This window comes from Mandrillus leucophaeus, unplaced genomic scaffold (genome assembly GCF_000951045.1).
Source record: "Mandrillus leucophaeus isolate KB7577 unplaced genomic scaffold, Mleu.le_1.0 Scaffold13, whole genome shotgun sequence".
Classification (NCBI taxonomy): domain Eukaryota; kingdom Metazoa; phylum Chordata; class Mammalia; order Primates; family Cercopithecidae; genus Mandrillus; species Mandrillus leucophaeus.
This window is the reverse complement of record NW_012101254.1, coordinates 3070200-3082610: the sequence shown is the minus strand read 5'-3', so window position 1 is coordinate 3082610 and position 12411 is coordinate 3070200. Positions and strand designations below refer to the sequence as shown.

The 12411-nt window shown below is 51.3% G+C and overlaps 1 protein-coding gene across 1 annotated transcript in view; it reads left to right on the top strand.

The window, feature by feature from the left end:
- Positions 1-12411, top strand: part of PLB1 (phospholipase B1) — a 156858-nt gene that overhangs the window by 106854 nt on the left and 37593 nt on the right. Inside the window, exons 36-43 of the mRNA XM_011972728.1 lie at positions 536-587; positions 979-1059; positions 1625-1690; positions 2530-2630; positions 3645-3726; positions 4320-4424; positions 5502-5597; positions 6146-6217. Of these exons, the coding sequence (XP_011828118.1) occupies positions 536-587; positions 979-1059; positions 1625-1690; positions 2530-2630; positions 3645-3726; positions 4320-4424; positions 5502-5597; positions 6146-6217 (655 nt within the window). The remainder of the gene's footprint in view (positions 1-535; positions 588-978; positions 1060-1624; positions 1691-2529; positions 2631-3644; positions 3727-4319; positions 4425-5501; positions 5598-6145; positions 6218-12411) is intronic.

Here is a 12411-nt window from a genome sequence, read left to right as displayed (position 1 = left end):
AAAAAAAATATATATATATATATATATATATATATATATGTATGAGAAAAATCACAGCCATTGGAGGAAATAAAGAAGTAACTGTGTCGATATGAACATTTTTATGGTTATTATGTTTGAGCATCAAACTTAGCTTCCTGGCAGCCAGAGTGAAAAGAGGAAGCATGCTAAAAGTTTCATAGGTCTAATTTTAGGATCTAAACTAGTCTTCCAAAAGAGATGAATGGTTTCTTCACATGGAATCCTAAAAACCCTTTTGCATGTGGAGTCCCAGAAAGGAGACCATGAGTAACCAATATAATTGGCAGTACCTTTGACTACGGCTGCAGGACAAACACGTCATTGGCTTTTCAAATGATTATCTGTTGTAATAACTTTCCAGAAGAGGCAAGTCGCTCCTGGTCTCTGAGCCTCGGGATCTCTGCCAGCTCATGCAGTGGGGATGATACTGTAGAAGCCTCTGGTTCAGGCCCCCGAGGAGGAAAACTATGGGTACTATTCCTCCACAGAAGAATGGGTTTTCTCTCTTTCTTAGGGATCTTATGAGCCAAGTCCAAACTCTGATGCAGAAGATGAAAGATGACCATGTGAGTCAGATTTATGGTTATTTCTAAATATTAATTTTCCAACTCACTAAAGTTGTCTTCAAATGAAGTGGTCTGCCACGAAAAGCTGTGAGCCCCATATTATTAGAGACATTCAAGCAGTGGTCGGACAGCTCCCTGACAGAGGTCCTATGGAGGAGATTATGTCAGTGGGGAGAGCTTTGTTGCTGGGCACAGTGACACTGAAAACCCATCCTGATGCTAAGATTCTGTGGTCTATAAATAAACCTTTAAAGTTCCTTCAGTTCAGAGATGCCGATTCCATTATTTCAAGTGGGCAAGGATGTTATAGAGGGTTGACTGGATTTCCTAGGGCAGGGATATTTTTGTTTCCTTGTTGGAAATTACCAAGCATTTTCCTCCTTCCATATAGAGAGTAAATTTCCGTGAAGATTGGAAGGTCATCACAGTGCTGATTGGAGGCAGAGATTTATGTGACTACTGCACGGATTCGGTAATGGGGTCCAGGTCCAGGCCTACGTGTTGTTCCTAACTTTGCCCAGTAGGCATTGGAGATCTTCCCTGAGAACAGTTCCTAAAACCAATCCTAGGATTATCCAGCTACACCTGTGTCTGCACACACACACACATACAACACACACACACACACACATATACACACACTTCTTACCCCACCACCCTCCAGGTTCTTGGCACCATCTCCATGTCCTAGGTGGTGAGGTAGCAGGTGGCAGATATATGGTATTTCTCCTCCTCTCTCTTATAACTCCTGAGAATTCAGAAAGAGGAAACTGTAGCAAGCAATTGGAAGGAGGAGTCTCCACTTTCTGCTCCTGAACCAAAGCTCTGGCTGAAGGTTCTAGTCTTCCCACTGACCCATCTTTGACAACAGCAAGTAGTCAGCTATTCATCTCAGATTTTGACGTGGTGAGCTGGCCACAGCTGGAGGCTAGAGGGGGAACAACTCCTTAGGGCTGGAGCCAGAAGGGAAGTTGAGAACTGCCTCCACTGCCCTCTCACCCTAATCAATTTCTCCTCTTCCTCCTTCCTGTCTCTAGAATCTGTATTCTGCAGCCAACTTCGTTGACCATCTCCGCGATGCCTTGGATGTCCTACATAGAGAGGTGGGTAGGGGGCTCCCACAAGCTGGTAACAGCTCAAGCATGGTGAGGGTGAAGGTGGATGGGGAGGAAAGAATGGGAGAAGAACCCCCTTCTCTCAAGGAGACAGCCAGGGGCATGGGTTCCTTCCGTTTTCAGAACCCCAAGGAAAGCTTATTCTATATGGAATCAGCCCAGAAGGGTCTCAGGTCTGAAGAAGGGAAGGCTGTTCCCCCACCACTACCTGGGACACTCGGTGGAATTGTCTAATGTCTCCCCACTACTATCTGGGACATTTTTTTGGTGGTAGCAGCCAGGTGGGCCCCAGGCTGGGCACTGCATTCTGAGCCACAGGGTGGGTCGAGAGCAAGCCCCTGTCTAGTCCTGCACCCAGCAGCACTTTCCCCCTCCACCACCACCATCCTCTGGCAAGGACAAGCTGCCCTGGCTGCCTGACACAGGGCACTCTGACCACCAGATGCTTCCCTGGCGGGCTGAGCCCGCGTGCCTACTCAGCAGAGTTAGGCCAGGTTGGGCTGGAGGGAACAGGTCGCCTATCTCACTGAAGGTCATTCTAATGTATCTGGGCTCACTACATGATGGCCAAACAGAGATGATCTCTTAGCCTTTATTGTCCCACTCCAGGAGGTGCCATTGTTGCTGCAGCCCCTTTGGGTGGCACCCATGGAGTTGTGTGATGTACGGCCTGTAAGACCCTAGGAGGTAGCCCTGTATAGACTCCTCAGAACTCAACTCCAGAAAGACCAAGCTGGATTGCTAAAGGAACCCATTCCTCAGGGCCCTGAGACAGCCCCAGGAAGAAGCCCCCGGAGCCCCCCTCTCATCCGCAGCTTTTCTGTTAGGTGCCCAGAGCCCTGGTCAACCTCGTGGACTTCTTGAACCCCAGTGTCATGCGGCAGGTGTTCCTGGGAAACCCGGACAAGTGCCCAGTGCAGCAGGCCAGGTAGGCAGGTCCTGACTGTCCCCACACTGGAGATGCCCTCACCTCCTGGTCTGGCCCGCAGGCAGTGGTGATGCCTCAGGGTCTTTGTGACTTGGTCTATCCATGTGTCCAAGTCTGTAAAGGAGGATTCCTGCCAGAACGATCCCCTTCCGGAAGGCTGGAGCCATGACTCCCCTGTTACCTAACCTCAAGGTGCCTGGCAGGAACTTCTGTGATACCAGGCAGCCACACAGGGGAGGGATCAAAGTTGGGACAGAGGCTGGTGTCTGAGAGACAGGATAGCCCAGACTGTGAACATGGGCAGTGGTTAGGGAAGTAGACATGTGTGGTCAAACTGTAACAGAAAGCAAGGAAAAGGTACGAGCAACTCAGTTACCTTTAGGGGAAGAAGAGAATTAGGAGGGACACAGGGAGTTTCAGACTGGGAATGTTTTGTTTCTTAAACTGGACCATAAGTACATGGGTGTGTGTTTTATTGTTCTTTGTATCTTACACATCTATTTACTTAGCAAATCTTACAGAACTTCCTGTGTACCGGGCATTGTTTCAAGTGCTTTAGAAATCTCTCTTTTAAGTAGATGTGATGGGTGTGAAAAGGGCACTTACGTGAATGAAGGAGAGGTCTAGGGCATAGCATCAGAGGCCCAAAAATACCAGCTCCAATACCAGAGGATGCATTTTCTTTTTAATTAAACACTAAATTTTCACTGCCCAAATTCATTTGCTCAGCTGAGTAATCGGTTGCAGGTCCAGCACCTGCAGTCCAACACTTGTGCTCTGTTGGTTTGAGAGGGTCCTCATTCCCACACCGGCTCCCTCCCTTGGGCTTTCTCCAATGCCCCTGTGAGGCCTGAAGCCTGCCCCTGAGCATGTGCACCAGAGCTCAAGACTTCAGTGCTCCTAAACCAGGGTGGGAGGGAGCCTCTCCACCCCTCCCCTGAACCTGGGCAATCAGAACCAGCACCTGATGGAAGCCTGGGCTCTGGGGCCTCCTGCCTCCCCATCTTTGTGCAGCATTTTGTGTAACTGCGTTCTGACCCTGCGGGAGAACTCCCAAGAGCTGGCCAGGCTGGAGTCCTTCAGCCGAGCCTACCAGGTAAGACCAAGAAGGGACCATCCTGTGTCCTCTCCCCTACGCTCACTCTAACACACAGCCCAGAGCCCCCAGGGAAGGAAGGGCTGGTCAGGGCTTGCGGGGAGACGGGGAGCACCCTGGTTCCCTTCCTCTGTCTCACGTCACTGTGCTGTCTCAGGCCCCCTGGTTGGAATCATCCCAGTAGGATCCAGGTGGGAAAGCCCCCATGGCCCAGCTACCCTTGAAGGCTTAACCCCAACTCCTGGCCCGGAGCCCTGGATGCCTCATGAGACCCCCTTTCCCTCCCCCACACTCCCACTCCAAAGGCAGGAGCCGAGCCTCTGGCAGGTCTTCCCAGGTTTTTATCCCTTTTGGGACTTCCTGCCTAGCCCTTCAGAGAGAGTAGTCTACTTACAATCAATACAAAAAGGTGACCCAACCTGTTTCCAAATTCTCGAAAGGGACTTGCCATCAGGTGTGTTTGTGTTCTCAAGGGAAAGGCTGAGTCGGCCCCTTCACCCAGGGAGATGGGCTGCCCATCACCCCTGCTCTTGCCTCACTGGGCCCTGGGACCACCAGGGCCTGTGCTGAAGGCCCTGTGCGTGTGTCCCCAGAGCAGCATGCGTGAGCTGGTGGAGTCAGGCCGCTATGACACACGGGAGGACTTTTCGGTGGTGCTGCAGCCCTTCTTCCAGAACGTCCAGCTCCCTGTCCTGGCGGTATGTCCCCTGCCCTCACCCATGGTGCTCTTTTAGAGGAAGAAATTCAAGGCAGAAATGCCAGTTGCTTCCATGAGCATGTGTATAAAATGGGAAAGACACAGCTTTCCAGGGGCTGTGCTGACAGGTGCGGACTCCCTGAATACCTGAGCCGTATCCGTATGTGTGAGGCTCCCATGACCCCTGTAACAGCCTCCATTGTGTTGAGCACCTACTAGTGCCAGGCACTGTGCTTTCCGTAAATAAAACTGTCACATCTGTGTTTGGAAATGAGTGTGATCAACTGCATGGAACACAGGTGTAGAGATCATTTAGGAAATAAGGGACAGGGAGGCCAACACGAACACAGCCAGCTCCGAATGACTAGCTTTCTGCCACACACGTGGTCTCTCTCGTGTGCAGCACTGCGGTTACAAGGGAGCATTCTGGGGGTTCTCTGTTTCCACCCGGGCCATGCCCTTTGCCTGGCACTTCCACTCTGAACGGAAGAGATCTGTGAGTGGACCCGGTGAGGACTGAGGTCTGTTCCCCTGGGTTGCCACCCCAAGAGGCTCACCTAACTGGAGGGAAGTGGGAAGGAGAGCAGCTCTATGCCCCCCCAGCACCTCCAGACGAAAAGGCTGGTGTCAGGGGACCCAGCTACGCAGGCCTTCCCCAAGGCTTTGTTCCATTCTCCCCACCAGTACCACCAGGACCAGCAGACCAAAAGCTGGGAAGTCGCTTTTCCCATCTGGCTGGTCAAGACTCTCTGCAGGACCAGGATCTCACTCCTTCATCCATGGCATGGCCTCAGGCATTACATGAATGTGCCCCAAAATAAATATGACACCTTTCTAATTAAACAAGGGGCACTTATAGGGTCAAAAAGGAAGGTTGGGGTTGGGGTCACCCGAAACTATTATTTGTGGGATCACCCGCATCTCTCTCTTCAGGTGAGAGGGCCCTGTAGGGGCTGGTGACCTGGAGCACTCCCAGGGGAAGGAAGGTGTTGAGTGGTCAGTCCCAGGGGCCAGGCCCGCTGGTGGTGGCTCGCTCTGAAGCAATAGGATCTTGAGGGGGTATATTGGTCTCTTTCAGGATGGGCTCCCAGATACGTCCTTCTTCGCCCCAGACTGCATCCACCCAAGTCAGAAATTCCACTCCCAGCTCGCCAGAGCCCTTTGGGCCAATATGGTAAAATAAGTGGGGTGTCCCTTGTTCCCTGGGGTTCTAGTCTAGGGCAGAGCACCAGCCCCTACAGAATGGAGCCTTGCAAGTGAGGCTGAGGGGGCAGTGGCTGGCACATCTGTAGACGTCTATGCGGTTGGAAATGTGGAGTCCTTAAGAGCCTGCTCGGCCTGAGCTCGGCTGCACCCCCTCCTCAGAGCTTTGAACTCTGAGGAGGGACCTCTCTACAGAAACGCAAGCCAAAAACCCCACATTCATTCAACTTTCCCTGTGTGCCAGCCACCATGTCAGGCAGTTTAAGCCATGTTATCTCATTTACGGCTCTCCACATCCCTGCTAGAGAAGCATGACGAGTCCCTGAGGAAGCTACTCCCAGAGAAGCAAAGCGACTGGCCCAGAACCCCACGGCTGGCAACTGGCAGAGCCAGAAGCGGGAGCCAAGCCCCCCTGAAATTGAGTTCTGAGCTTTCCCCACTGCAGGATGCTGCCAGGGAATGTTCACTTCCATGGAAACAAACTACTACACCCGTGTCTCCCTTTTCTTCCCTGATCAGCTTGAACCACTTGGAAGCAAAACAGAGACCCTGGACCTGAGAGCAGAGATCCCCATCACCTGCCCCACTCAGGTAAGAGGGGAGGACCTGCCTGGCTCCTCTCCACAAACCAGGACACACAGTTCGCCCTACCCACTTCGTCTTCCACCCCAGCTTCCTCAGCACCCATCTCGCCCCCTTACTGAGGCCTGAGAGATTTGGAGGATGGAGGGGAGTCCATGAGAATGGACAGGGGAGGCGAGAGGGGAGACGAGAGTGCAGCCGCCATTGGGAATAGGAGACGCAGCAGGGAGAGGAGGACCAGGCCCCAGCAGAAGGAGGGGATCCTGGTGAGAAAAGTGGGCTCTTGAGAGAGGCCATCGGGATGCCAGGAAAATGGCAGGAAGGCTTCTTTTAGCAGCGGTGTTTGGGGCAGATGAAAAAGTCTGACTACAGGCTAGAGGGCCCAGGCAGGACCCCGGCAGGCTCAGGAGCTGTGGCTGGAGACAGGAGAGCCTGGATTAGGGAGATTCCATCAGGAAAGGATCACAGAGGAGAGCAGCAAAGGGCAGAGCCCAGAGCTGTATGGAGGAGGGACGAGGATGGACCTACAAGGACACGGCAGCTACAGGCTCCTTTTAAGGAGGAATCTGTAAGTGGTTGTTCAGCTTGACTTCAGGCCTGGGGTGGGGCAGGTTCTCAGCCACATTGTCTTCAGCTCCTGTTTCTAGGCCCTGTCTTATGGCTTTTTAACCAAATAAGGCCAAGACCAGAGAGCCCTCAGCAGCAATAGAAGCAGAAAGCCTGACCCCATCTGGGAAGCTGGGTTTCCCTCCTAGGTCGGCCACACCACCCTCTCCCACCCTCCCTGCTGGGGAATGGACCTGCAGCTCCCCCGTGTGTCTGCTGGGAATCCTGAGAGAGTGGGCACCCCTGTTCACTGCCTGCTCCCTGTCTGCTGCCTGCCCTACCCTAGTCTTGGGCTCAGGCTCAGTCTCGTGTGCCATCAGGAGAGCAAGCATGGCAGGAAGAAGGGATGGGAAGTGAAGATAGTCGTAGCAGAGGGCTCAGTTGCTGGGTCTTGTACTAGGAGCTAAGGAGATTGTCAGATTGTGCAACAACTAGTGCAACACAGATGCCTCTAGTCCAGGTGGTCAGATGCCGGCCAAAGGCCTGGAGCAAAACCTTAGAGGCCCCTACTGTGCCAGGTGTAAACTCTTTAACTGTTTTCCTAAGAATGCCTGGGGGCTCTAGGGGAGAAGCCAGGGAACGTGGGTAGTGGGGGCATTTGGGGACTCAGAAATAGCCACAATAAGCCATACTGTAGGTATTTCAATATTTTACCAACCCTGTAGCCATACTGAATATCAGCCATGGAGCGCCCTTTCCAAACTGTCCACTCCCCTTCCATTACATAACAAAAGCAGCCATCATTTGCTCGCTCTTTCAACAAACGTGTATTGAGCACTGAGTTGGAGCCTAAGCCCTGGGTCAGGGAGAGCCCTGTCACTGTGGGCTTCAAGGCAACCGCTTCCAGGCTCTGCCCCAGATCAGGCAGAGACCCCCAAAAGGAGGCTGCTCCACCCAGCAGCATCTTAAGCACAGTAGGCTCAGCGCCTCCCTTCTAGACAGAGCCTGATGGAGCCACTGCACTGATTTGCAGAGGTGAGCCTCGTGGAACCAGTAGAAGCCCAGCCCGGGTGAAGGTGTTGCTAAGCAACCTTGGAGCTCGTTCTGAAAGGGTCCATCTGTTGGCCAGCCCAACTTCACTGCGTTCTGAGCATTCTGCATTCCTCGGGTCCCATCTGCTCCCTCCCATGTGCCTTGGAGTGATATAAAAGTCCACCAGCATCTCAGTGTGAGCTGACAGGGGCCAGGCAGCACATATTTTTGTCCTAGATGTGTCTAAACATAGAGGCAACAGGCGACAGGCAGGACGCAGTGGGGGGTGGGAGGCAGGAGGCCGAGATGGCTGTGAGCATGAGCTTTCTCAGCCTCCTCCCATCCTCAGTCTAACTGCTCATACATTCTGCGAGCCAGGTAGGGTGACTTAACAGCGTACCGTGGATTTCTGTTGTACTTTCAAGTTGGACAGTCCTTTTACAGCCAACTTTTGACTAGCCATTCTGTGGACTGAGCCTATACTCTGCCTTAATGGGCTTTCTGCCCAGTCCTTTCCTAACCCCAGGGCAGCTGGCTGAATGCCTGGTCCTTTTTTTAGCTTTCATTCTTCTTGACCTCTCTGAAGCCCTTGTCAAAGGTCAACACCTCCCCCTTGAAATTCACTCCTTCCTGGGTTTGTGGACACTAAATCGCCTTTATTTTTCTGGTCTTCTGGTTGCTGCCTTTAATGACCCTCCTCATCCCTTTCCCCAGTCTTGAAAATGTAGATATTCTCCAATTTTCATGTCTCCATTCTGTTTTCTTTCCTTTTTCACTCGCTTTTTGAAACAGGGTCTTGCTCAGTCTCCCAGGCTGGAAGTGAGTGGAGCAATCACAGCTCACTGCAGCCTTGAACTCCTGGGCTCAAGCCATCCTCCCACCTCAGTCTCCTGAGTAGCTGGTACTGCAGGCATGCACCACCATGCCCAGCTAATTTTGGTTTGTTTGTTTGTTTGTTTTGGTAGAGGTGGGGTCTTGCCGTGTTGCTCAGGCTGGTTTTGAACTCTGGACTCAAGTGATCCACCAGCCTCAGCCTTCCAAAGAGCTGGGATTACGGGTGTGAGTTGCTGTGCCTGGCCTCTGTTTTCTTTTCTCTGTCTCCACATCCTCTCACTCTGAGACTTATCCATTTCCAGGATTTCCTGTGAAATTTCCTTGTGCTGGATTCGTCAGTCTCTCAATCTGTGTCTTCATTTCTTCTTTCCCGAACTCCAATCCTCTATTTCCGACCTTTAAAATACATTTCTCTTTGGATGCTCTATATGGTATAAGGCTACCCAAAAGGCAGATTAATGTATGATCACGCAGGAGGGAGGGCTGAAATAAGTTCATGTATTACACCCTGTCTTTTCTCATAAGAAAAAGGAGAAATCTGTCAAATTCCCTTAGTTTTCTGTCTAGCAGTGTTTTTATATTGAATTACATAGGTGACATCGTTATCTTTTTGATGCTCAGAGCTTCTAAATCTAATCCTGCCATGACCCCACCACCATCTCAAGCTTCACATTCATTCAAAAAATAATTTTCTGAGCAAGGAGTGTCTAAATGGGAACTAATTCTTTGTCTTCCCAAACTCTCTGCTTCTTAGGAGTTCTCTATTTCTGTCAGTGTCACTGGAGTTTTCAAGTTCTGCCGGCACGAAATGTCAGGGACCCTATCTAATAGGATTCCTACCAGTCCTCCAGAATCTAATAGGATTCTTCCCACCTGTCCCTCTTCCCATTCCCACTGCCACTGCAGGGGCTCAGATCCTCATCACTTTGTACGTTAAAGGCTACCTAGTCCCACCTTCCCACCATGAAACAATAGACTTACGTAATCTTAGGTTCTCAGTGGGGAGGGCCTTAGACTTCTGTGGATGCAGTCTCTCAGAGAATAATGGAATTCTTCTACCACATCCCTCCCAAGACACCCTATGGCCTCTGCTTAAATGTTCACAGTTTTTTTAAAATTTATTTTAAGTTCCAGGATACATGTGCAGAAGGTGCAGGTTTGTTACAGAGGTATACATGTGCCATGGTGGTTTGCTGTACATATCAACCTGTCATCTAGATTTTAAGCTGTGCATGCATTAAGTATTTCTCCTAATGTTCTCCATCCCCAAATGTTCACACTTTCTTAAGGTGAGCTTTCGAACCACCTGAAATCAGTGTAGGTAGGAACCAGCACTTTTTTTTTTTAATTAATAGTGATGGGGTCTCATTCTATTGCCCAGGCTGGTCTCAAACTCCTGAGCTCAAGCAATCTTCCCACATTGGCCTCCCAAAGTGCTGGGATTACAGGTGTGAACCACCACACCCGGTGCTAGCACTTTTTGAATGGAATGCGATAGAAAACCTCATAGGACATCCCATGAAATACCATTATGTCCTCCTGCCTCTGACTGCCACCACCCAGCTGAGAGTCTTCTCAGTTCCAACCACTCATTGCATACATGGCTGCCAACCCCTGCCTCATATGGGTATTTCTCCTTGGAATGTGGCCCCCTGTAAGGTGGCGACTGTACGTCTGGTTTCATCCAACCAGCACAGAAGAGAAGAAAATCACGCCTCCTTCCCTGTGGAATGTTACACCTAGTAATGTAGCCAGGATGTTAATGGCCTTGTCCCGCAGCCACTGACTCACGTTGCTGACTCACATCAGGAGGCTGTCTGGGCTCTGCCTCCCCAGGCAGCCCACACCATCTTTGCATGGCTGGAACTACTAGACTGGTTCCTTGCGCTACCATTCAGTTGGCCCCCCTTTTACTCACGGGGGCTCCAAACCTAGCCTTCAAGAGCCAGTCAGGCTCCATCGAACCTGTCTTTCACGTCATCTGCTTGGCTCCAGGCCTTTAAACCACTCTGACTCATGCATGTACCAAGTGGTCAATGGTCAATAAACTCAACTGAAAACAAGCCCAATAAAACCCAATAAAAACCCATTAGACAGGGACATAGGAGTTGGGAAAAAAAGAAAAGAAGGGGAGTGGGAGAAAGCCCTGAGGCACCCGCCACAACCCTGGGCTGTTTCTGTCCTTGCCACGGCCTCAGTCTGTAACACATTCCAGTGTCTCCTTGACCTCTGGCCCTCTAGCTCTGCCTCCTTTTCCCCAACCTGTAGCTCTTGTGATCAAACAGATTCAGTGAAACACGTTCTCCAGTTGCACTCACAGCACTTCCAAAAACGTCAGCTTTGTCTTTCCCTCAGTGCCTCCCATGCTGGTCACGGTAGGACTGGCTCCAGCCGCTGGACTCTCTAAGCCCAGTCTGGGCTCCTTTGAAGTGCAGGGAGAATGCCACTGAGTCTTGTCTCCGAGGACCCTACATCTCCAGATCTTGCCCCAGTTCCTCAGCAGGTGCTGCCCTGACTGGCCACGCCGTTCTCTGATGCTTCACTGCCTCAGCTTCTCAAGTCTGTCTCCCCACCTGAGTCAGTTGTCTCTTTCTCTCCTCCCCTCGTCCTGGCACCTAGAAACGCTCTAACGCTTCGGCTGCTCAACCAGCGTGGGTCAGTTAGTTACAGAATGCTCCCACATCACCCTCTCTGTTGGCGAATGCTGAGGGAATGCTTACTGTTAACCCGAGACAAGCCCAAGTAGCTACATGGACCTGCCACCATAAGCCCTCTTCTGTCTTATGCTGTTGTAGATGGTCCAGGGTTCACTTCTCCCACTTGGCCCTGGGTACCTCTCCTTGAAAGGATGTCAGGGGCCGGGCACGGTGGCTCATGTCTGTAATTCCAGCACTTTGGGAGGCTGAGGCAGGTGGATCACGAGGTCAGGAGATCGAGACCATCCTGGCTAACACGGTGAAACCCCTGTCTCTACTAAAAATACAAAAAATAAAAAAAAATAATAATAATAGCCGGGTGTGGTGGCAGGCGCCTATAGTCCCAGCTACTCGGGAGGCTGAGGCAGGAGAATGGTGTGAACCCAGGGCGCAGAGATCGCGCCACTGCACTCCAGCCTGGGAGACAGAGCAAGACTCTGTCTCAAAAAAAAAAAAAAAGAAAAAAGAAAAAAGAAAAAAGAAAGAAAGGATATCCGTTACCAGCCCCTGTTTCAGACAGGAATGCTGAGACCAGAGGAAAGGGAAGATTTGTCGGGTGCCTCAGGTAACCAGGATCTGAGCTGGGGCCTGAGAGGTCTGTGTGGGTGGACTCTGTCCTCCCAGTCTCTTCCTTTCCCGCTGTCTGACCAACAGGGTTTTTGTTGACCTGACCTCCAGTGTGAGGAATGGAACCAGGCAAGAGGCCGGTCCGGTCAGCTCTGGCACAAGTTGGGCATTCATCACTTGTTCCCTAACCTGGAAGCAGTCCCTTCCTCACTCAGGCTCAGCTTCTGCTCATCTGTAAAGTGGGGCATTTGGGGAGTGCAAAGTCAGTCACCTACAATGCCAGGCAAGAACATGGTTGTGTACATGTGGTCAGGTATGAGACAAGATCACTTTTCCAACATTCTGGTTTTCCCTTTCCTTTTTTTTGAAACAGAGTCTTGCTCTGTCACCCAGGCTGGAGTGCACTGGTACGATATCAGCTTACTGCAACCCCTGCCTCCCAGGTTCAAATAATTCTCGTGCCTCAACCTCTCAAGTAGCTGGGATTACAGGTGTGTACCACCACACCTAGCTAATTTTTTTTTTTTT